Genomic DNA, 21,981 nt, shown 5'->3' with positions numbered 1-21,981 from the left:
GGAAGTGGTGATCCGAATGCGCAAAACACGCGCCAACTACGTCGACGTATATCCTGTTCGACGTTGTTATATTCCGTGAGAAACCAACAGCCGCAGCCGCAACCTCATCGAGACTGCATGTATTGTAACGTACGCATGGTAAAAGTTAAGGAGATGTGTGAAGTCAACGATCAACTTCGACTACCGCAGCACCGTTCTTTCTGCTTTTTCGCGCCTCATTCAAGTTTTATTTATTGTTTAATGAAGTATCGAATTTTACTACGTTTCTCGGAACCATTTGCGTTTTTCGCAATTTTGCCCTATTCGTAAACAAGTCCATGGTGAAGAAAAGAAACGATTTCACTGCGGGTTAGCGAATAATTTGAAAAAACTGTAATGAGGGTACAATTTCAGTCGGTAATTTAGGAAGCACCCATGATCAAACGGCGGAAACAATTGAAATTATACGCGAATCAGAAAATTGAAATGCGATAAAATGACTGTCAATTTTTTCCCCTCAGCCCCGTTGAGCCGATACAACCGAGAGTTACGTCAAACGAGGTATACCAGAAACCGACACGCGAACTTCACATAGCGCTCGGAAATCTACCCACCATACTTCCCACAGCTATTATCCGAATCATCGCACACGCGCGTTTGAGAATTTGTCGTCTGCTGGGCTGTCATTTTATCGCATTTTTGGAGGCTCGCGTGTGTGTTTTGAACATTGACGAGAGCATGACGAGGGACGCTAATATTACGTATAAATAGGCTCGTAGTTAGTAGTCGCCGTGCTCGGTCAGGGATCGATTTTCTCTGCTGAAATAGAGGTTCACAACGTTTATTCTGCATCAGACTAGACCGTCACTGCTACCCGTTATTCATTCTCGCATGCATTTATTTATATATGTACATATTGCGTGTATGTCTAGTCGTGCAATGAAACGGTTTGCATCGTATTCTTAAACGAGTTAGCACGATAAACGCTGAGTCGTGAGTACACACGTGAAATATTGCCTGCACGCTTACAATTAGATCTACCCCGCGAAAATGGAGAAAAAAAAGTCAGCGCTTCAGCTTCAGATTTACAAAGTGATTGCTAACGTCGAAAATCTTCCTTCGCATGTAGCACATTCATGTATGTTATACATGCATACATACATACATTCTTGCATCTGTCTCGCATGCACGAATAACGTAGTAAGTACGCATGCATGAACCGTATATATATATAATATATTACATATATTTAAACCGCATCCGGATACCCTACGCATGTTATGTATTATACGTCATGCGGCTGTCCAGAGAACCGCAAGGACGCATTATGGTAAATTTGTACACAGAACTGGGTAAATATTTAACGACGTTTAGCTGATCATGGTTTTGATGATCCTCTTTCTTTCAAATCTGTATAACGTATTACTTTCGATATTCGAATTAAATTTACCGCGTATTTCAAAATTCAATTCATTAAATTGTATGTTTCAATCTAGCGAATTTACGATAATTTTAGCTTATCAGAAAAAGAAAACACTTCTCCAATCAAAAACTCAGATTACAGAGTTAATTTTTTTTTTTTGATCTTTCTGATGTACATATAATTCAAAATAATTTTCTGCCAAATGTGTGATGAAAAAAATTTGAAACGATGCAATGCAAACACCGTAACATATTTGCAACTTAATTGCACGATATTATTGTTGAAAAATGCATGAATATGATAAGATAAAATCCTATGACACCACTGCTGTGTCGTAGGGTTATTGCTGTTATTATTAGTATTTCATTTCAGGAAGAAAGTTTTCAACAATCATCATGTTTTCGAATCATATCTACATTATATTTGGGTCAGCATTGATATCTTTGGCACATGGTGAGGATATCCAAGTTTCCAAACTCTTCATCCTGTCTATAACTCCGGAAACATTCAATTGGAGAGTCGATGGTAAATAAGAAAAACAGAACACTTATGGATTGAAAGAAATGTAGTAACTAGAAACGTGATATTCTATTTCTTTTAAATGTGAAACCACACTTTGAAGAAGATCAGAACAAAAATAATTATTTTCAAATTTCATTTGAATCTTTGAAAATGACACAAACATAAAATGTGATTTTAATTTTTAATTCTTTCACAGAATCTGCTTACCAATTCGCATTTCAGCAATAGATAGCACGAATGGAAACATTTTTTCATTTTGAGTGTATATTATTGAATACATCATATGGTTGTATTTAAAAGATATTTCACTGATGGAATAATTTGACTTTCAGAACGACACGATCAATTCCAGTACAAACCGTCATTATTGAACGCTCCAGATCTGCCGCCATGGATACATTACACGTACAGTAAGAAAGACGAGAGTGGTTACTTATACGGAGTTGCGCCATCTGAGCAAGATAATTTAACGGTGATTTATTATGCTTGAATTGTAATTAAACGTGTGATAACTAAACCATATCCAAAACTTCGCTTTGTAATCACATTTAAATGACACAAGGGTGATGTCATTAATGTTGCTATTATTTTAATTTGCAGCTAGAAGTTGTCGCTTTGAATAAAAACAATTACGAAACCAGACATAAGATCTTGGACTTTAATGTCCTGAAGAAAGTAAATCCTGCCAAAAATGAGGTCAGACTAAAAATTGATAATCTTAACGTCGACGACCTGTTCAACGCAACTCGGATCGACCAGTTACTGGATATATTCAAGTAATGCGAATTCTTAAGAAAAAAACTTTATTTATAATGTGGATTGAGCTAAAACAGACGATAGAAATAGACATATCAATCATTACATCAAACCGATATTTTTATGGAACAGAAATGACTTATGGAAAGATGCCTTGGATCTCTACGTAACATTTTTGGCATCTGCGATAGAAATGGGAGCACGATTACCACTGAAACCAGAAGAAGGCGAAGGGTAAGTCACGATCTTATGTCATCGTTTATCCTCATAATTGGCGAATGCCTTTGGTTTTTTTTTTTCATCACAAACCACATTCGTTTCCACAATTATAAGAATGAATAATTATGGAGCGTTTCCCACTATATCTAAGAGATTGCTATTTTTGCACACATCAAAAGATGAGACATATCAGTGACCGCATGACAAACTTCCTATATCGTCATACTGACATACAATTAAGTTTCATTCAAATAAATAAGTGTCATTGAGTCTGTGACGCATCGTGTTCTTTCAATAAATCAAAAGCGTCAAAGGTTCACAATGATTCCTTGAATGTTATTTCTAAGCTGTAATACAATTGTGGCTTAGTGTTACAAATGGAACGGGTTGTATATTGCTCAGCCGTCTCATTGCAACGATTGCTTATCGTCGTTACTCTCGCTTTTCAGAGTGGTCGTACGGCTTGGCAGCTCGGCTTCGTTCTCTCAAGATATGCTTACCTTACAGGAAGAAGTGAAACCTCTGCAAAAAGTATTGCCTTGCCCTCGATACTATAAACGTACAAGTGTTGAGAGGTACTTTCGATCGAGAGGATTCATTCTTGACTGGTGTTCCTTCAAATTGGTTCGTTCCAACAATCACTTTTCCGATTATCTGAATCATTTATTCACCATTTCCGCTAACTGCAAAGCTAACAAACTCAGATATTACATAACTTTTTAAACTGTATAAAAAATGCACAAATTTTACACCTAATTAAGTTACAAGCAATTTCACGGTGAAATGAAATACTGCAATAATTATCAGATCGAAGAGCATCACAGTCATCATCAAGAGAGCGCGAGACGAGACCCTAACATGGATGTGACAAGATTGCCGTCTTCGGAAATATCTGGACACACCGAATGGCGTTGGGCAAGGCCTACGAAAGCTGGCACGCCGACCAGAAGTTACTTCAAAGAGATGGCATCTACCGTTCTTATTCCTGCCGGACTGCTATTTGTTTTGGTCGGCTTTCTCTCAGCCACGCTGTGCTTTCACCATGATAAAGGGTGAGTGTACAAGTTGTGCGCTAAATTTCACCATTCAGATTTATCCGAGCCAGACTTTAGCGCAGAATTATATTCGCCAATTTGGAGTCGGATTTTCAACTTGGTGATTGAAGCTTACTGATCATAATCGATTGGTTTGCCTGATCGAACTTGCTTTCCTCGTTTATCCTCTATTCAACCAAGTGATTGATGAATTCTTAGATGACGGCACTTAAAATATTAATTACTGTAGAACCTCATGAGTATAAATAGAACTCCATGTAGAGTATAATTATGTATTCTTTGTTTCATTATTCTTAGACACGTGTATGCTCTTTGAGGAAATGAATTCTAGTCCATATGTACTCGTAGGTCTTGGTATACGGAAAAAGCAGTCATGTAGGAGGAAAATTTGACCATGTATATGGGGCATTCCACGCCAATTCGACCTGAGTTTTATCCTTGACCTGTTAGATTTGGCGCGCGATTTTTTCTATGATTGTTCTCACTTTGAAAGGTACACAGTTTTTTTTTTTGTTTTTCCGACTCAATTTAAATATTCTAAAATATTTAGAAACGATTTTATTGACCGACCAAAATTAAAAATTGCAAAAATTCTGAAAAATCTTATGTCAGATATAAAAATTTTCAAGCTTGGACCCGGAGTGGGCCAATTTTCCCGTCTTGCTGTTTTCAAGTTTTTTCAAAAAAAAAAAAAACATTAACAAAAATTAGAAGCGGAAGTCATTTTACTATGGATGGTTACTGAAACATTTTTATATGTCACATTGGATATTTGAAAATTTTTTCAGATTTTTCGTATGATTTTATTTTCTTCTTTATTTTGCCAATAAAAAAAATTGCAAATGGTAAAATGGTTCCCCGGTCGAATTGGCGTGGAATGCCCCATATACATATTTCTTTTCGTAATTGTTTTAATTTTTTATAAGGTATTTTTTCCTTCACTCGGTATATATATATTAATGTTCGTATGACACATGTTGATGAATACGGAAGTAACTTTTGCATTTCCTTTCTTTTATTCGTATACTTATCGTGCTATCTCCGCAATTACAATATTGTATCATTCGCGTTTAGAATATAGGCAAAATCGGTAAACGGGAAATTCTAAAACCGTCCACAATTATACGTCCAAAAAAATAAAAATATAAATATAAATACATCACTAGGTATATTTATAAACTCTGATGTAGACATTTGAAATATTTTTGCTACAAAATAGTATAATGACGCACGCGTGATAACAGCTCACGCACGCAAGATTAATATTCTGACGCACAACTTTATCATATGCGGTTGAACGATTAAATATGTATAGGTGTATATCCTGTAGGATAAAACCGACGCATCTACACACATGACTTGGGCCTTGTTTGTGTATAATTTGTTATTATGTTATATGAAATAGCGTGTGATCTTGAATGGTTATATTACAATCTTCACGAATTTTAGAGAAAACGAAATAGACGGTTGAAATAGTGAGCGAATATTTGAAACTTACATCTAAACAACCGATTAATCTATTCGATTGGTTTTTTTCTTTTTTTGAAAAGTATGTAGATCGAGCTTCGATTAGGTATTTTTTTCACAATGCGACGAATTTTCCAGTGAAAGCGTCGTAAACTGTGAATAAAAATTGAATTTCAATTTAAAACTGTCATCATTTGATTGGGAAAAATAAATCGGATCATAGCAACGAGTATGAACTATCTAAGAATACTGTCCCCAAATTTGAACTAAATCGATACAGCCGTTTTTAAAATATTGTGAGTTTCGCAAAATATGTTAAAGTAATAAAAAAATTTAATAATAACAATAATAATAAGTGTGATGAAACATTATACGTACTTTGGAATAAGACAGAGCCCAATCGAGTTGAATACTTACCCCTTGAAACAGCATATTATCATCTGGAATGGTGTTTACTACAGAAAAAACGAAATTAAGCTTATGAAAAAAAAAGCGCTACACAGTGTCGGTAAAAAGGTTTTATGCGGTTATTGTAACCGCATATATAATAATCATGTTAAAAACCCAGCCTTATTATAATATTACACTCCTAATTGCATTATATGTATATCCATTATCCGGCCTCTGTGTATATAGTTGTCCCTAATTGCTTCGATATCTTTCGCCGCTATTTTCCTCATATTAACCAGACTTCTCAAGGCTCTCACGCACACTTGCAGTTTTGACTAGCGGCAAATTGCTGACGTTAAACACCCGCTGGCGGTTCAGACGAAGAGATTTTTAATTTATCTGTATACGCAGGTAGTCCGGAAATTTGTGATAAATTGTAATCAAACGGCAGAAAAGTAAACGAGCACAAATGTGCACGAGCCTTTACACGCCAGCTTATTACGCGTTTGACGTAATTAACGGCCAAAGCTGTCGTCACTTTTGATTTTGAGGGTTTGAGCTTGCGCGCACACGGGCGCCTTCCGGCTGTTATAACACAATTGTGATTATTTCTGCGGTTTCTTTCACATGTGCTGCGTATATAATACACGCATTCTACACATCACTCGTCTCGATAATATTATTATTTAACCATACCAATATTTTATTATTTATACTGTTGTCACGATTATTTCGCAGCGCGAAAATTAACTCTATTATATGTATAGTTAAACATTATTCATATACCGACGCATATCCAGTATCTTCGTGACGCGTGTTGCTGCCGATCGCGTTCTATTATTATTTATCTGTTCATTTACATATATTTGCGCAATTTTTGCAAGATAAAAATAATAATTACTTCGTTATTTTATCACCAAATCACTACTTCATCAAATCTATAATTGCTTATTCGGAAAAAGAATTCTCGCGATATATGGTTCCACCATGTTGAGTGTTATATCATTAATTGTTATCGATTCCAAGTAGTTCTGCCAAGTTTTCAGCGCTCGCTTCTAACGTATGAAATAGTCCAGCAAACCACACAAAAAAAATAAAATAAAAAAATACTCGTATGTACGAAACTCTGGGTAATATGTAGACATTTGCAATTCATTTTCTATCGCAGAACAAATAGTTATCTAAATTATTTTTCTTAAACTGCACACATTTACTTGAGAACCAATGTTATTTAATACTGTATCATTTGAAATTAATTTGTTCATTATTTTCTTATAGAATTGATCCCGAGTCGCATAGATATTTTCACGAGTTGTTTAACGTTTTCACCGGTCGGAAACAGATGGCAAGGTAAAAGATTGATTCGATTTCGTTTTACGTTTGTATTATTTCTGTCTTCATGTAATTATTGCTTATTTAATTATTATTGCATACCTATATTCAATTTATCTAACCAATATTTCGTTTTTATTATATACTTTCGTTTATAATAATACAATAGTTCGTTTTCTTTTTGTTTATCATTCTGACACACAGGTGGTTCGCATCGCAAATAGGATTTCTGTTCTCATTATTTCCGTGTGAGAGAGGCACATGACACGTGCAGCGGTCCTAATTATACGTATCTTAAATGTTGTTATGATAACAATTAACAAATGTGTTTGATTTTAACGACGCACGGTTGGTATTATCCGAGATGCGCTGGATTTACTACCGCCGATAATAATACAGAACAAATTTTGCTCCCGCTTTCCTTTCAATCGAACGAAGGTAAGACAAAGAGGTTTAAATATGTTGGGATTCGACACGATATCAGCAGTCGCCGGTGAAAACCTGAGAGTTGTATTTAATTTTGTAAGCAGTTTTTGTCCTATCTCTCACCCGCCTTAATGAGACGTATCAAAACGTGAACTCGACAATTTGCATGCAGTTTTCTGTGGCCGGATACCCGCATGATTAACTTGTAAAATGATGATAGTTGCTTGAAAACCCTCTTTTCGGCGCCATACTTGTCGAATCTTAACGTACGACGTTTTAATTTGAAAACGCATTAGCATCAATAACTATTCAACGATTTTCTTCAATTGAAAGGGAGCGGGACAACATTACTTAAATAATTTTTTCAGCCCTAAAAGAGAACCCACTCCCGTCGAAGGACTCGGAAATGGTTCTGAAGTTCAAATGGTGCAGTATGCCTCGTCTCAGAGAGGCACTCTGAGATCTTTGTCAGCACAGCCATCGAGTCCCAGCGACTCTTTGACACGTGGTTCAAGGTATAAAAAATAACTATATGATAATAAATAACAATTATTTTCCACCCCATCGTTGGTCAACACCGTTTTCCCCCAGATATGAACGAATTAGCTTCGCTTACAATCGGAATAAGAAGAAAATATTTATTCATGACAAATTGTTCTACGTCCAATTCCGTTTTCATAATGTACGAATTCAGGTATTTTTGATGAAAAAAAATACATAATAACAGAAAAACTGCAGTCCACGCAGCGGGATTCTTCAAAGTTGAAAGTTGAAACTCTGAAAAGGTTTTCTAACGGTTGAAACGCCGTTATTATATCGTCACGTGGGCGGGGGACGTTTTGTGAGATGAAAAGAACAACTAGTTACGTTCCCTTTCTAGGAATTTCGGTATCTCAAGAGCATTCGTTATTCTACTGTGGGAATCCAGTGCCCAAGCTCCTTTCAACAGTGGTTCCCAAATAGAATTGACGATTGAATTTACTCGTTTACGTTTCTCCAATTTGTTTTCGCAGAAATTATTTTAGAAAATTACAATCCACGTATTTTGTTTTCTCATTCAACAAAATTGGGCTTGTAAATATTCGAAACTCATTGCTTACGATTAGTCCGTTTTTTTTTACTTTATTATACAACGCGCGCCTGATCTTTGTTATCATAGATTTTTTAACGCCGTGGAATATAATAGATACAAAATAAACGGAGTAACAATACATGCACAAAAATGCGTCCACATTTTTTATACAGATCTCGAGAGATTGTCCTTCAGATACAGCCGTGAGCTATGACCCAAGTTTACGTCAGAGAGAATTCTGACTGGATTGTAGCCGGTTTTACAGCCCCCCGCTGTCGGTTCTAAACGAGCAAAGAAGCCGACCTGTTGCGTCCTTTCAAAAAAAAACGCTGGAAAATGCGACCATAAGATTAAATAATCCTGAAAATTTGATCGGATTTTGCCCGCGCTTTCCGTTATTCGGAATTTCAAGTTTTCCACGACAAATATGAATTCATTCAGCGAACAAAGTAACCCTAAAACATATGTTTCTCTAAATTTGAGCATGAAATTACATTCTGACGTTTTTACGGGTCCTAAAGTATGGTTTGTTTTGAGAATAGAGTACAATACGGAGGAGGTGCAAATCGCTAATTTTGAGTTAATATGCGGGAACTTTGAGTTTTTAAATTTATTCTCTTTTCCAGGACGACCACCGAGCGTACAAATCCTTATGTACGACCGAATCCGCCGCCATACATGGGATCGAACAACGTGTTAGTATAATTGAGACATACCTATATATTGACCATCTTGTAATTGATGATAGATATATGAATAATGAAATTGTTTACTTTTTATTTTGCCTCTACGTATCGCTGTATCATAATCGGGATGCTATACATCCAGAGGTGGAAACCGAGCTGATTTCTGACTACACGAGGAGCCGGCAGTGATGTGGTATTGCTGAAGAGTGAAGAAAGAAGAAAAACAACAACATCAATTTCATACTCTACGGACGGTGGGATTAGTACGAAACATCATTCCCGACTGTCTGAAAATGCCGCACAATCATTAAATTAACTGGCTCCGAAATTCGCCTTCTATGATTAATAGGCCGAAGAACCTACATATACCGCATTTTATATCACATTTAACACCCGGAGTTATTAGAATGCCGTAGTATCGATTCATACTGCAATTGCGTAGAAATTGTATAGTAGATCAAAACGGTTATTTCGTCAGATTAGTGCCCTTTTTTAACTTCCATAATTGCATGGAGAAGTGTTTTTGTAGATGGTCTTATTGTTAGTATGTAACCATATACAAATACATAGCATTTTCAACACAAGTGAAAAAAAACCGTATAGATCATATACATGTATACATATCTGTGTATAAAATATATCTAATACCGTATATAGAAAGTGTAACGTACATCATTGTGAAGCGATAATCTAACTATAATGCACACTGTTCATGTATAATATACGTGTAATTGACTGGTCTGTCCCAATAAATCGCATGTAATAATCCGATTTGAAAGATTATACGTAGGTCACGTTCATAGAGAATGGAATTAGTTTGAACACAAACTTGAGTCAATCAGCACTGAACGTGCCTCAAGACCGTCAATTTTGGAAATATTAGACATGAACGAGTCTCGAAATATTGTCAAGACGTGAGGCTGCGACTATTTAAAGCGAGAAAATGCATATTTTTTAAATTTCCTGAGAAGGCATCTGGGTGAATGAAAAAGCGAACGCGCGGATGTCTTTTTTCGCGACCTTTATACAGAGTAGTTATATAATTCCCTGACTTACCGGTCTGTTCAACGACTCGTTCGAACGGTGGGTGAGATATTTCCTCCCTCCACTTCTCACGCGAATGTTCTCAGTCGGAGATGGTCGGAGACGTCAGTCCTCCGCTGCAGCAGGTCGGGAAAGCGGTTATTTCTCACAGCAGCAAGTCGGCATAATTCCAACGTTGCGTTGACAGTTGAATCAAGCGATTTCCCGGCGTTTCGAACGATAGAAACGGATGGCAGGAGTTGTGCCGATGTCCGGAAGATCTGGAAGAAAGCAGTGGACCCTCCACGGTAATAAAACGCATGAAATACCTTGTCCCGTCGTATTTATAACTAAAAACGATGACATGCATCGTCTGTGTGACTTTGTGCGTTTGTATGCGGTAACAAGCAGAGCTGCATTTAGGCTGTTTATATCGCGATTGTTATATATTTGGAAATAAAAGGAAATTAAAAAAATTAAAAACCAAAATACACGCATGCGATATTTCACGTAGAAATTCTGCAGATTTTGTACTATAATATCGAAATTTATGAGCACCAGGTAAATACATCTTTGCGACAGAAGCAAGTTGGTAAAATTGGTATTGTTAATCAGTATGAATAATTGAAATCGACAACAGCTTGCGCATCAATGTACAGACTTCACACATACGCATATTTAGTCTTTCGGCTACTGATTGAGCTGATTCTGATCTCTATCGTTACTATGATATTTCATTCATAAAGTACCGATGCAATACATCCTTGTGGCTCCACAGCAATATTTCATTTATTCTGCTCATTCTATAATATCGGAGGCTTAAGTATCTGCGAATAAATCTAACTGTAAATGATGTTTGATCAATACTGTAACAATGACACAATGCCAAATGGGCCTCGACAGTTCCAATATTTAACAAAAGACAAAGAAACTTTGAACGCAACTTCGTTAAACTATAATTGGACTACAATCAGTAATAATAACCGGAAAATATCAATGGATGTTTAGCAGCCCATTTTATTTCAGCGTGCTTATCTGGGTTGTTTTTTTAAGTCGAATTTGATCTAGTTAAGGGTATGTAGAGGTATTCCCACGAAAGTTACTTACTCCTCTGTGTTTCTCAGATGGTCCACGAGGTTCTCTTCGAAGATTACGCTCTCAGTTGGCAGAGGATGGATGTCCCGAATCCCAAGTTGTTCTCGCTAAGCAACTCTTGGAGGAACGCTGCGGTGAGTTTTTAAATTTAAAACAATTCTGTTTCATGAGATAACTTTAGTCTAGGGTTTTTTTTTTTTGTTTTTTTTTTCCTGGTTCCTCTTGCTCAAAACAACACAATTTCAGTAGTAGTTTTTTCGTTTGTTATTAATGGAAAAACTTGACTACAACTATACTTCATGTCATATTTTTCCCCGCAGAATTGGACGTCGACAAAGAGGAGAATGCAAAATTGGGGGTTTATTGGCTCACCAAAGCTTCAGAACAAGGAAACTTGGAAGCTACGGATATTCTGAGGAAATGTTGGGCGACAGGCAGGGGCATCACAGAGCACAATTATTACGATGTTAAAAGTTGTCTGGATATGTCGCAGGACGAAAAACTCGCTAGAAGGGCAGCTAGGGAAATGTTTACCAGGTAAGGGAGAAATTGTGCTGATTTGAGTTTGGCAAAAAAAAAAATAATACATTACCTCTCTTCTTCAACAGTTTATCCAATGGCGAGGAATTTATCACTACAGAACAACTGCAAAGGAGAATGCGAGATGTAGCCTTTCCCCCAACAAACAGAGCAAGCTGTTCCAGTTCCAATGAATCATCATTCAACAATGTACAAAAATCGCTAGCGGACAGCTTTGGCGATGCGTCTTCAAGGGATGAATTTCTGGATGATCCTTTACCAGTCAAAGAAGGGGAAAAATCCTCGGATTCAATGCCAGGTTCCTGTAACAAAATTTCTATTCTTCAATTTCTATTTTAGGACCTTCATCAAATTCTAGTTTTAAAATTACGAGCCTCATTTTCTTTTCATCCACAGATTGGTCTGAGCATCAAGGAGAGAAGATAAGCGAAGCAGCGTTGGTCTCAGCCGCTGCGAGTTATGCTCGTGGATCGCTTCCAATTGTTTCTCGTGTTATATGTCTGGTCGAACCTTCACAAATAGCTTTGGACACGATTCCGTTACTCCAAAGACCTCTGTTGCATCCGTTGGCTTCGCTTAAGAGGCTTTACATATGGCTAGTTCAGTTACTCGGCCGCAGAGGAACTCCAATATTCAAGAAGATATTCTTCACTTCCAACATTCACACACTGTTGTTACTTCTGCTTTATTCCTTGTTTGGTACTGAAAGCTTGATACTTTTTATACCCATGACACTGTACTATTTATCATTTGTCGTTATGGTCGTGGCGACGTTTCAAATGTTGCAGACAAAACGAGAGTTGACTGATTTCCGAATCTGGTCAGGTTTGTTCCTCAGTTATTCGGGAGGCAACTTGAATCCAGAAGAAGCAGAGTATCAGTACTGCCGCAACAATTTGAAACCCTATGGTCACTTCTTCCTAGCGCTGCTCACAAATCTCATGATCTATCCCATCATAGCCCAACAATGGACCCCGCAGTCGGAATTCACCATTATAGCGTTTATACTGACGCTGACAACGCTCTTGAACTTCATGTGGAAAGATAGCTCAAGGTTTCCGGACTTCCTGGCGCTATTCAGCTTTGCTGTACACGTCTTGGCCAAATATCCGTATGAAACTGACATGGTCGTCGCTCAGGGTTGGAGATTCATTGACATACGAGTACCGACGTTCGCATCCTACGTTGTGGGCAATGGCATCGAGTTTTGCCTAAACTTTCGCGCTGTGTTTTATCTCCTAATTCCTGCCGTGTTTGCCAAAATGGCAGCCAGGGACGGCTGGCGTGGTACTTACAAAACTCTTATTCCTCACTGCGTCACACTAAGCTGGTGGCAAATCGCCATACTCAGTTCCCAAGGCGCGACTTGGTACGGTTTGATCAGAGGAGCTCTGGCGATAGTCGGGATGGTTCTCTTTCTTCCTATTGCAGGAATCGCGTCCATTGCTCTGCCAATTGTTGCGGCAGCCAAATATCTGCCGGAAAGTGATCTTCTGTTGAGAGCAGGTATCACCGCCGCTCTGGGAATTCTGCCATTTCTAATATCGTGGTACGTCAAGAAAACACGAAGTCAGCGATACAACAAAATCATGACTTTTACACAGGTACGAAATTCTGGAGCACTACTCACCTTTTTTCTCATTTGACGTCACAAGCAGAATTCATTGTTTCTTCAACAAACTTTTAGATCACAATGGGAATTGCTGCTGGACTCTGGCTCGGTTGGTCGGTCATCGCGGGTAACAAACGCGAGTTGGAATCAGCCATGTACGAACCGATGCCGACATTGTCATGGGAACAGTATCAGAATTATTGTCACCAACCAGCTTGGGAAGAGTCGTCATCTCTGGCGCAGGTACAAGTGAAATGCGCACATTTGAAAGGTGTCTCCGTGTCATGGGAGGGATATGTGACAAAAGTAAAACTCAAATCTATAAAAAACAATCTGGAAAAAGTATTCAACAAGTTACCAGATGCGATAAGAATACCATTGACTTGTTCTTATGGAGAAGCTTACGAAGATAATTGTACCACGGGTGACGAATTGAGAAAACAGAACTGCCGGACTTTGTTAAACATTCAGAAAAGACTAAACAAATGTCACTTGTCTGCGTGGAATAAATACGAATTTGAGATCTCAGTAAAAATAAAAAGCGGTATTTGGGGCAGCAATGGCGAGCTAATTCTGATCGCCGATCATTCCTTCACTAATTTTAGCCTGAACATTTACTCTGGGGATAAAATATGGTTTGTCGGTAAGCTGACTAACACTGAATTTGAGGGTGAATCTTTGCTTGGTGGCAACCGACCACACTTACAATTGGAAGAAGTTGGCTGCCACGTTTGTCATACGACCAAGCTAAAGCCGTTTAGACGATACATATATCAAGTGACATTTACATCTATAATGAAAGACATTTATCTTGGTGTTAAATCCGTGCTGAATTTCTTCTTAAATCCGTTGGTCATTTTTAAATAAAATACGTAATGATCAAAAAACAAACACATACAAAATTACACCTTGCTCTAGTCTCTGTGCAACTTGTCAAAGTCATTGAAATCGTACAGTCTCATTTAATTACGAAAGATGTAAGATGATGCTTCAAATTTTCAAAAAGGAGTAAAATTTAGCGTACTACCAAGTACAAAATTAAGTAAATGACCTTTTATACACCAGAGTGGATCGAAACATGAAAAACAAAAGACAAAAATATTTCAATGTAATAATGATAATAGTTTTAAAAAATGGAGAAACCATTTTTCCATATTCGTGATTACATACTCATGTTAGTTAGTGTTATGCTGTTCGTTTTCTCAGGCCAGTAACTTCGGGATGAAAATGAATCACTTCCCTATTCCTCGCACGGACCAAATGTTGTTGTTGTTAACTCTAAAACAAACGACCATGACGAATTACAATGAGAGGACAATTTACCTAAAGATTTTTTGGCAATGAATATACATATGTATGTACACATAAAAAGTAATGTTTGCGCTAAATCGCCCTTACATTTACAAATATCTGGTAAATATAATCGTTGCCAAATTTACAATAGCTTGGAGATAAAATTTATCATATTAACAAGGAACCTCAGTTTGGTATCCCCCTGCGATTTCTTTGCAACTCATGTGTGTTGTAGAAAATTCAAAATTAAGAGATTAGTATTTTTGCTATCGGTGCAAAACCGATTCAAAGGGATGAAAACAACTCTCAAAGATGTATTTGAAGGGAAGCAATGCTACAATCTTTCATTCATCAATATAAACGTTTCAGTGTTGGTTTCATTCACATACATCAAGCGCATCGAGAAATCACCTCGTTGGGTGCACACACTGGGTGTCGTAATCACCTCTTGAAACCGCTTTTGCACGAATAAAAAAATCATACGTGTCTAGTTATCAATGTTCTATAACATGCCTGAGTTGCAACGAATTTGAAAGGGGACACCAAACTGGTGAACATTGTAAATGTTAATCCCTATGTTTTCATGGGGGCATGAATAAACGTAACTATACGTAGAATCAATATCTAAAATATAAGAGATAAAATCATACATTCATGAGTAGCATATCGCTGTTTTTCTTTTTCCATTTCAAAATTCTATCAAGTATCGCGATACCACCTTTAATGCGTGTTATCAAAAACTCTACAGAAGCTTAGTGCGGTCGCGTCTTAACGAATAATCGGTACCACAAAAAGATACAAAAAATATATTTATACAGATAGAAAAACGCGAAAAATGTATGTATACACATTATATTATGTATGTATAAACATAGATATAAACGTACGTTACCATGAGAAACTTAGATGCTTAGATGTAGATTAAATCAAGGATATTGTTATTAGATCGGGAAAAAAAAAAAACGTAAAATAAGGTAACGAAACTTTGTAATATATGTATATTTTAGATTGGATGTATTTTCCGAAAATTACTCCTCGTTCAAACAGAAAACAAGAAAACAAAGTATATTTTTCTATTATGTTTCGATATGCTGCATCATGTGACTGTTATAATTTTAATCTTGATAACAGAGTAGAACTGATGGTGCGATTATTACTGTGAATTTTTATTTAACTGCAATTGCATCGATGCACATTATTACTGCAAATGACAGTTTCTATTTACTTGATACCATTTATACGTAGTATAGAACTGTTTTTAAAATAAGAAATATTCGTATGGACTATTTCGTTCTTGTTCATATGACACCAAATGATCTATGAAGTTTTAGACCCAAATTATTAGGTATGTACTTCGATTTTATAAAAAGCAAGTCTGCTAAGTTTTCGATTCATAATTGAAAGAAAAACGAAATCAAACATATATATATATATATAAACAAACCTATATCAATGTTGAACGTTTAGAGGATTGCATAGAAATGTTGACGGTGCGGATAAACTGGATGTTTGCGCTATTGAAGCTGTGAAATCCAAAACGTATCTTCCACCGTCGGATGAAAGGACAATAATGACCAATATGCCAATATGTGAGCCAGCAAGTAAAATGAAATGATAAATGATAGTTGTGTGCCTTGATGTATTTAGTTTACATATTATAGTTTTTCCTTGACCTATTCATGGAGATATTACCAAGTTACTTGATAATTCTGACGGTTACAAATGTGCCAATGTATTTTTTGTTACTGTTTAATTTCATTCGAAAGAATTAAATACAAGATAAGGAGCAAGTGTGTCATGAAAAATTAGTCCTCTCTTCCATAATGTTAATTCTGCAATTCTACCATCTGCATATGCAGAGAGAAATTAAACTTGTATGCATAAAAGGCGGATAAAAAATAATCGTGACGTATCGCAGAATTTGGCAGTGAATTTTTTTTTTCATCCGAATACTAGTATTTGTTATTTATATTTGGCAGCGATGCATAACAAGTGATCAATTTCAGTAATGTTGTGTCCGTTATTTCACAGTTTCAATAATTTAATGAAAATCCGCATTAGAGAAAAAACAAAACAGATCACTTCGGAAACCTGGGGATATCCTAGTAAATTAAATAATTTTCATTAGATATATGTGTAATCAATATAATTAGTTATGTATGTATATAAGTAGAAATAATAAATCTATATGAGTAATATTTTTTCCTTATTATCGTTGTTATTATTATTATATTTATATTTTCTTTTTCAAACTAACTTGTAGGGAAAAAAATTATTCTCATCAAATTTGAGCTATCCAATCAATTTCTTCAAATTCGTATGTACCAAAACATTACTTAATTTTAGAATGTCTCATTCATTCATCAGGTATTTATTATAGCATATTTGAATAAAATGAAAATTCTATACATTTTTTAATCGATCACAGTTTACATGCAAAGTTTCGTTATTATAATATATTTTATTTTTGTCTTTATATTGCAAGAGAGTCGGTTGTGTGATGTTTCTTTGAGATTTCTTTTTATGTTTTCATTTAAAATCTTTCTCCCAATCCTATTCGTTAATATATTCTTAATTTCATAAAATTGAGTTACTTTTGCTTTCTCCAATTCCGTCTGTGATTAATCGTTCATACCCATCATTAGAAAGACATACTGTATATGTATATATGCTAAGTATTCCGATCAAACTTAACCAGCCATTGACAACGCGTACCCCATAAAAAGATAATTATTATCCAGGAATTTCATGGCACAATTTTATATTTCTAAGCTGTAGATGACAAAATTTTTATGAGCACCTATTTATTATAAATTAACAGGTATATATCTTACTTTCTCTATCACAAATACAATGCAACAATTTGGAATAATTATGAAAAAAGGATGTATTAATATCAGAGGTAATGGTCCCAGACTGGTTATATTGAGCTGGAAGACTCCATAAACACAATACGATTACTCCCTTATCTATTTAAATAAATATTCAGAGAAATTTGTTCCCTCGGATTCACACAATGCACTAATTTATTTCATATACCTCTGACATATTTGTATATAATATATCTTTCATATATGTATACATATACACAGGGTTCGTACGCTTTTTGGAACCCGAAATTCCCTGACATTTCCAGGTGTTCCAGCCTGAAAATAAGATTTTTTTCAGTAACCTTCCAAGAAATATGCCGCTGATTAATGACAATTTTTTTTGTATATTAATACTAATACCTTCAATATTACCTAGTAATTAATTTACTGTCCGACTACTAATTTACAAACAACAGCCGGCGATTTTCAGTAAGACAAAAACGAAAGGAGGTTTGATATCAAGTAATGTACGTATGAGAACGAGTTTATTTCTTCAAGAAACTTAAAATTCCAGTCGTATATTCGAAATTCCCTGACTTTTCCCTGCTGTAAGAAACTCCCTGAATTTTCCCGGTTTTCCGGGTTTTCCCTGAGCGTACGAACCCTGATACATATATGTACATATTTCTTCATTTATAGTCGCGATTAACGTACCTATACATATAACAAAAAGTAGTATATCACCACCGTGATTTGTCTTACATTCAATATACAACACATTCTTACAACCCTCACACAATAACATAACATTGCGGATGTTTAGAGTAATATCTTTGTGTATGAAAATTTATTCATTCTCATTCGTCCGACTGCATATTGCCATTGCTATTACAGCTGTATGCACTCATTTCGTTTTACAAAATGAATCAATAAAACGAAATGACGCGATGGCGTGTTGGAAACGCAAATAGACTGAAACAATATCCATTATATGATAGATTTTCAACTTTTCAATTGTTTCACTCTGTCTAGCTGCCATCGGGTGTCGTTTAATTGGTTTAAAATTCGAGTGTCATATTATGATGATATCTGACTATGGAAAAACAATAGTCGTTATTGAAAGTATATACAGTAAAAAATTAAATTGTCTACTACTAAGAATCATTTTCACAGAATTTACGCTCTCTGATCCGTCTTGCAGATAAAATAATATTAGTGACAAAATATTTATTACTTTCTTATTATTACCGTTATTATCGTATTTTTACAATCGATAAAAACATCTGCAGCCTTTGAACTCTTATCTTCACGACCTTATGTTATTTTTCAATCATTGGAGAGTAGAAATAGCAAATTTTTCTCAGCGTTCAAAATTTATGCTCGGTTAATAGATTTTCAGTCACGCAATGGCTATGATTATAAAAGTCTTCCGATTAGAATAGGCATTGTTAGATTCAGCTGTGAACTTATACAACTAGAATACGATTTTATTGTTTTTCTCCCTTCCTTTCTTTCTTCGTTTGATTTAGCTTCGTGCAGGTTTTATTAATTGTTTTTTTTTCTTTCTCTTTTTTTGGTAGACACATTTAGATATGAGAATGGAAAACACTGATGCAAATGTCTTTTTGGCTCTGAATTACTATGAACTGAAAAAAGACGTAGTTGATCTTTTACTTTATGAAAGTTCTGACGGTTACTAGCAGTTGGATAAATACTTTTATCTGCACACAGATTGAACGCTAGTTCATGTAGTAATTTACTTCTATACAACTTGTTATAAATTCTCTTGATATTAAGTCGAAAAACTTAAAATATTTATTCGACAGCTCTGTAACCGCGTGATTTATTTTATCCAACTAAACGCTTCGCACAGTACAAAGTTGCATCATTCGGCACACACTGCTAGATGTATCGCTTAGTAGAAACGTTTCCTACTATTTTCTTGATGCTTCTGGTAATACATAATTCCCAGTACTAGCACTGCTATCAAAACAATTGCAGCTATGAGCATCAAGAAGAAAGTTTTGACACCATTCAGAGCTGATGGCTTAGGGTCATCCACATGTTCTGCAAAGAAAAAGAATAATATTATGAATCATGGTTGTCTCAGAAAAAAGCGTATGATCTTCCAATTTATGAATAGTTTCGAAATATTTAGTATACGAATTTGAATGCATTCGAATTGAGCAAACTTTACTCTTACCTCTTGGAGATTCGAAATGCATTGCTGAAGGAAGAATTTCAGATCTGTCTTCTTCATCTTTAACCTGTAAGAAAATAAATGAGTGAAGATAATTGGGAGAAGAAAAAAATAGAAACGAAGGAGATTGAAACTGATTCAAAAAAATAAACCGAATCAAATCACTCACATCGTCAGGCAGGTCAAGCTCATAAAGTCTGACTGATATTATGTCATGATTATCGGAAAGATCACCAGTGGTCGCTGTAACTCCGAAGTAGTAACCTGTTGGAAGCTTTATGCCAGGAACAGAAAAGCAGTCCTTCCAAGCAGCCTTGTTTGAGAGATCAGTAGATACTGTTAGAAAAATAAAATAAAAATACATATTATAATGATGATAAATTGTTTGATTTTCAAGTTTTCCATAAAATCCTTTCATTTTTCCGAGTTTTCCGCACTTGTAATAATTCTCTATGAAATCCATGCATCTACATATTACCTGTTAAGGTATCCTTTTCATATCTTATAGCTATATGAGTGTCATGATCAAAATTTCTGAATTTAGCCTCGCAGCCTTCCAACTGCGTATGCGTTCCATCACGGTCATGGTCATAGTGCAAAGACCCGTTATTTATCATCGCTGAGATGTAGGGATGTTGATGCTGGAAAAAAGTAGTTCAAAAGCATCAGTACAGGTCGGTTTTCTTACTTGTCGTGACTATTGCATTCTTAACGCTGAAACTCAAAATTTTCCATACTTCCAGGATATGGATATAAACGGCTTGATAATAATTCTAAGCTTATGTTAGAATGGTATGAGCCTCTTTCAATTACATTCAAAATTATACACATTCTATGATCATTCACTTACATTGTGTGGACCATTATGGTTGCTGTAAGTGTCCAAAATTATGGCAAGCCCGTGAAAAAAATCTTTGTTACCAAAAACTGGGCCACCTTCCATTCTGTCTTTGGCGTACCAGATAGCAAGTCCGTCACCAAATAATTCCTTCCCTTTTCCATGAACTTTGAATTGTACTTGGAGTTCCCAATTCCTGACATAGCATGGCTGTAAAATATCGTTCACTGATGTGAGTTTTTCAAGTTTAGCAAATTTCGACGATAGGATTTTTGTCGTTGTAGAGATATCCGCTTGTATGCATTAGACTCAATTCTTACCACTGAATTCCATAGTGACCCTTGGGTGCTTTGGGCATCTGGTGTCAGGCGGATATAATTATTTGTCACTATTGTGACACCACCAAAATCCCAATAAGGTATCGTCATTCCCGTAGCTATGTAAAATGGATAAAAAAAAAGAATACAATCATATGCAAAAACGAATACATCAACAATATAGCTTTAGTTTCAAAATAAGCGAGTCATCTTTTCCTGCTAGTTTTACCTTGATAATTGAAGAACCATATTAATAGGTGAATTTTGGCCAAATCTTCAGACTACAATTATCCAAGGTGTAAATATAAATCTTAAATTTAATTTGGCCCGAAATGTAAACAAAAATCTCTATTGTCTAACATAACCTGTACGTTTGACAGTGCAGTGAAACTTCCTGGAAATGGTTTTAAAGATTTCTGCGAAAATATTATCAAGCATGCAGCCGTACGGTTTCGAAATATTATATTCTATTGACGCGTATGAAAATCGGCAAATCAGCATATGACATGTGCAGCCGGGGAGTTGGTCGTATACGCAAAACCGTGCATAGTAATGATATTATAATACATACGCAGTTAAATGTACAAAACGTATGCACTCACATACGAGCATATGTACTAAATACGGAAATACTATGTACCTTGATACGGCTGGATTAAGGAATGTTCTCGCTTCAGGTAATCTCTCGTGTTCCATTCTCCCCTGGACGTTTCGAACAGTAATAATCCTGTGATAAATATGTAGCACCACGGAAAAGTCATGATCATTGAACAGTTGCTTGAAGGCCGGATTGGAATTTCAATAATCTTGCACTGATATTTACTAAATGATAGAAAAAATATACAAGTATTAAATCTTTCTGCAATCACACAACGTTGACTGAAGAATATAAAGACATTTGCCTTAATGGACTTTGGTGTGACAAA

The 21,981-nt window shown here is 35.8% G+C and overlaps 3 protein-coding genes across 13 annotated transcripts; 2 read left to right on the top strand and 1 right to left on the bottom strand.

Moving 5' to 3' along the window:
- The first annotated feature begins 4 nt into the window (after positions 1 to 4).
- Positions 5 to 10,093, top strand: Scgalpha (sarcoglycan alpha). Of its 10 annotated transcripts, none has more exons than XM_046620068.2 (11): positions 5 to 129; positions 1,775 to 1,927; positions 2,257 to 2,396; positions 2,525 to 2,700; positions 2,813 to 2,914; positions 3,349 to 3,523; positions 3,707 to 3,951; positions 7,090 to 7,161; positions 7,938 to 8,084; positions 9,268 to 9,336; positions 9,470 to 10,093. In XM_046620068.2, exons 2-11 carry the CDS (start codon positions 1,798 to 1,800, stop codon positions 9,492 to 9,494), a joined length of 1,281 nt encoding a protein of 426 aa, XP_046476024.1. In that variant the 5' UTR covers positions 5 to 129; positions 1,775 to 1,797; the 3' UTR covers positions 9,495 to 10,093. The 10 variants fall into 10 exon arrangements, 9 of the variants coding, with proteins under 9 accessions (XP_046476024.1, XP_046476020.1, XP_046476027.1 ...); XM_046620064.2 differs by lacking the exon at positions 5 to 129 and adding an exon at positions 205 to 348; XM_046620071.2 differs by lacking the exon at positions 5 to 129 and adding an exon at positions 414 to 692.
- A 148-nt stretch (positions 10,094 to 10,241) lies between these two features.
- On the top strand, positions 10,242 to 15,898 carry wfs1 (wolframin ER transmembrane glycoprotein wfs1). 2 transcript variants are annotated; one of them, XM_046620051.2, is made up of 6 exons: positions 10,242 to 10,658; positions 11,475 to 11,579; positions 11,766 to 11,982; positions 12,054 to 12,283; positions 12,382 to 13,589; positions 13,673 to 15,898. In XM_046620051.2, exons 1-6 carry the CDS (start codon positions 10,601 to 10,603, stop codon positions 14,462 to 14,464), a joined length of 2,610 nt encoding a protein of 869 aa, XP_046476007.1. In that variant the 5' UTR covers positions 10,242 to 10,600; the 3' UTR covers positions 14,465 to 15,898. The 2 variants fall into 2 exon arrangements, with proteins under 2 accessions (XP_046476007.1, XP_046476006.1); XM_046620050.2 differs by having other exon boundaries at positions 12,054 to 12,289.
- Positions 15,899 to 17,285: 1,387 nt separating this feature from the next.
- On the bottom strand, positions 17,286 to 21,974 carry LOC124216030 (vesicular integral-membrane protein VIP36). Its single transcript, XM_046620077.2, has 7 exons — positions 21,696 to 21,974; positions 21,059 to 21,174; positions 20,751 to 20,948; positions 20,379 to 20,541; positions 20,070 to 20,236; positions 19,904 to 19,967; positions 17,286 to 19,767 (listed from the first exon to the last, which is right to left on the bottom strand). The coding sequence occupies exons 1-7, from the start codon at positions 21,820 to 21,822 to the stop codon at positions 19,616 to 19,618; spliced, it is 987 nt and encodes a 328-aa protein (XP_046476033.1). The 5' UTR covers positions 21,823 to 21,974; the 3' UTR covers positions 17,286 to 19,615.
- Positions 21,975 to 21,981: the final 7 nt, after the last annotated feature.

The sequence above is a fragment of the Neodiprion pinetum genome, chromosome 4 (genome assembly GCF_021155775.2).
Source record: "Neodiprion pinetum isolate iyNeoPine1 chromosome 4, iyNeoPine1.2, whole genome shotgun sequence".
NCBI classification, from domain to species: domain Eukaryota; kingdom Metazoa; phylum Arthropoda; class Insecta; order Hymenoptera; family Diprionidae; genus Neodiprion; species Neodiprion pinetum.
The sequence above is the reverse complement of the archived record's forward strand: the minus strand, read 5'-3'. Positions and strand labels throughout refer to the sequence as shown.

Bases quoted from the DNA above. Each gene is read 5' to 3' on its own strand.
- LOC124216030 (XM_046620077.2), bottom strand. From the start codon at position 21,822: ATGATCATGACTTTTCCGTGGTGCTACATATTTATCACAGGATTATTA. The intron at 20,542-20,750 runs GTAAGTGAATGA...ACTTTTTTCCAG, and splicing joins ACCATAATGGTCCACACAAT to CATCAACATCCCTACATCTC. The intron at 19,768-19,903 runs GTAAGAGTAAAG...TTTTCTTTGCAG, and splicing joins GCATTTCGAATCTCCAAGAG to AACATGTGGATGACCCTAAG.
- wfs1 (XM_046620050.2), top strand. From the start codon at position 10,601: ATGGCAGGAGTTGTGCCGATGTCCGGAAGATCTGGAAGAAAGCAGTGG. The intron at 11,983-12,053 runs GTAAGGGAGAAA...CTTCTTCAACAG, and splicing joins GCTAGGGAAATGTTTACCAG to TTTATCCAATGGCGAGGAAT. The intron at 13,590-13,672 runs GTACGAAATTCT...ACAAACTTTTAG, and splicing joins AAATCATGACTTTTACACAG to ATCACAATGGGAATTGCTGC.
- Scgalpha (XM_046620061.2), top strand. From the start codon at position 1,274: ATGCGGCTGTCCAGAGAACCGCAAGGACGCATTATGGTAAATTTGTAC. The intron at 2,915-3,348 runs GTAAGTCACGAT...CTCGCTTTTCAG, and splicing joins AAACCAGAAGAAGGCGAAGG to AGTGGTCGTACGGCTTGGCA. The intron at 9,337-9,469 runs GTTAGTATAATT...CTATACATCCAG, and splicing joins TACATGGGATCGAACAACGT to AGGTGGAAACCGAGCTGATT.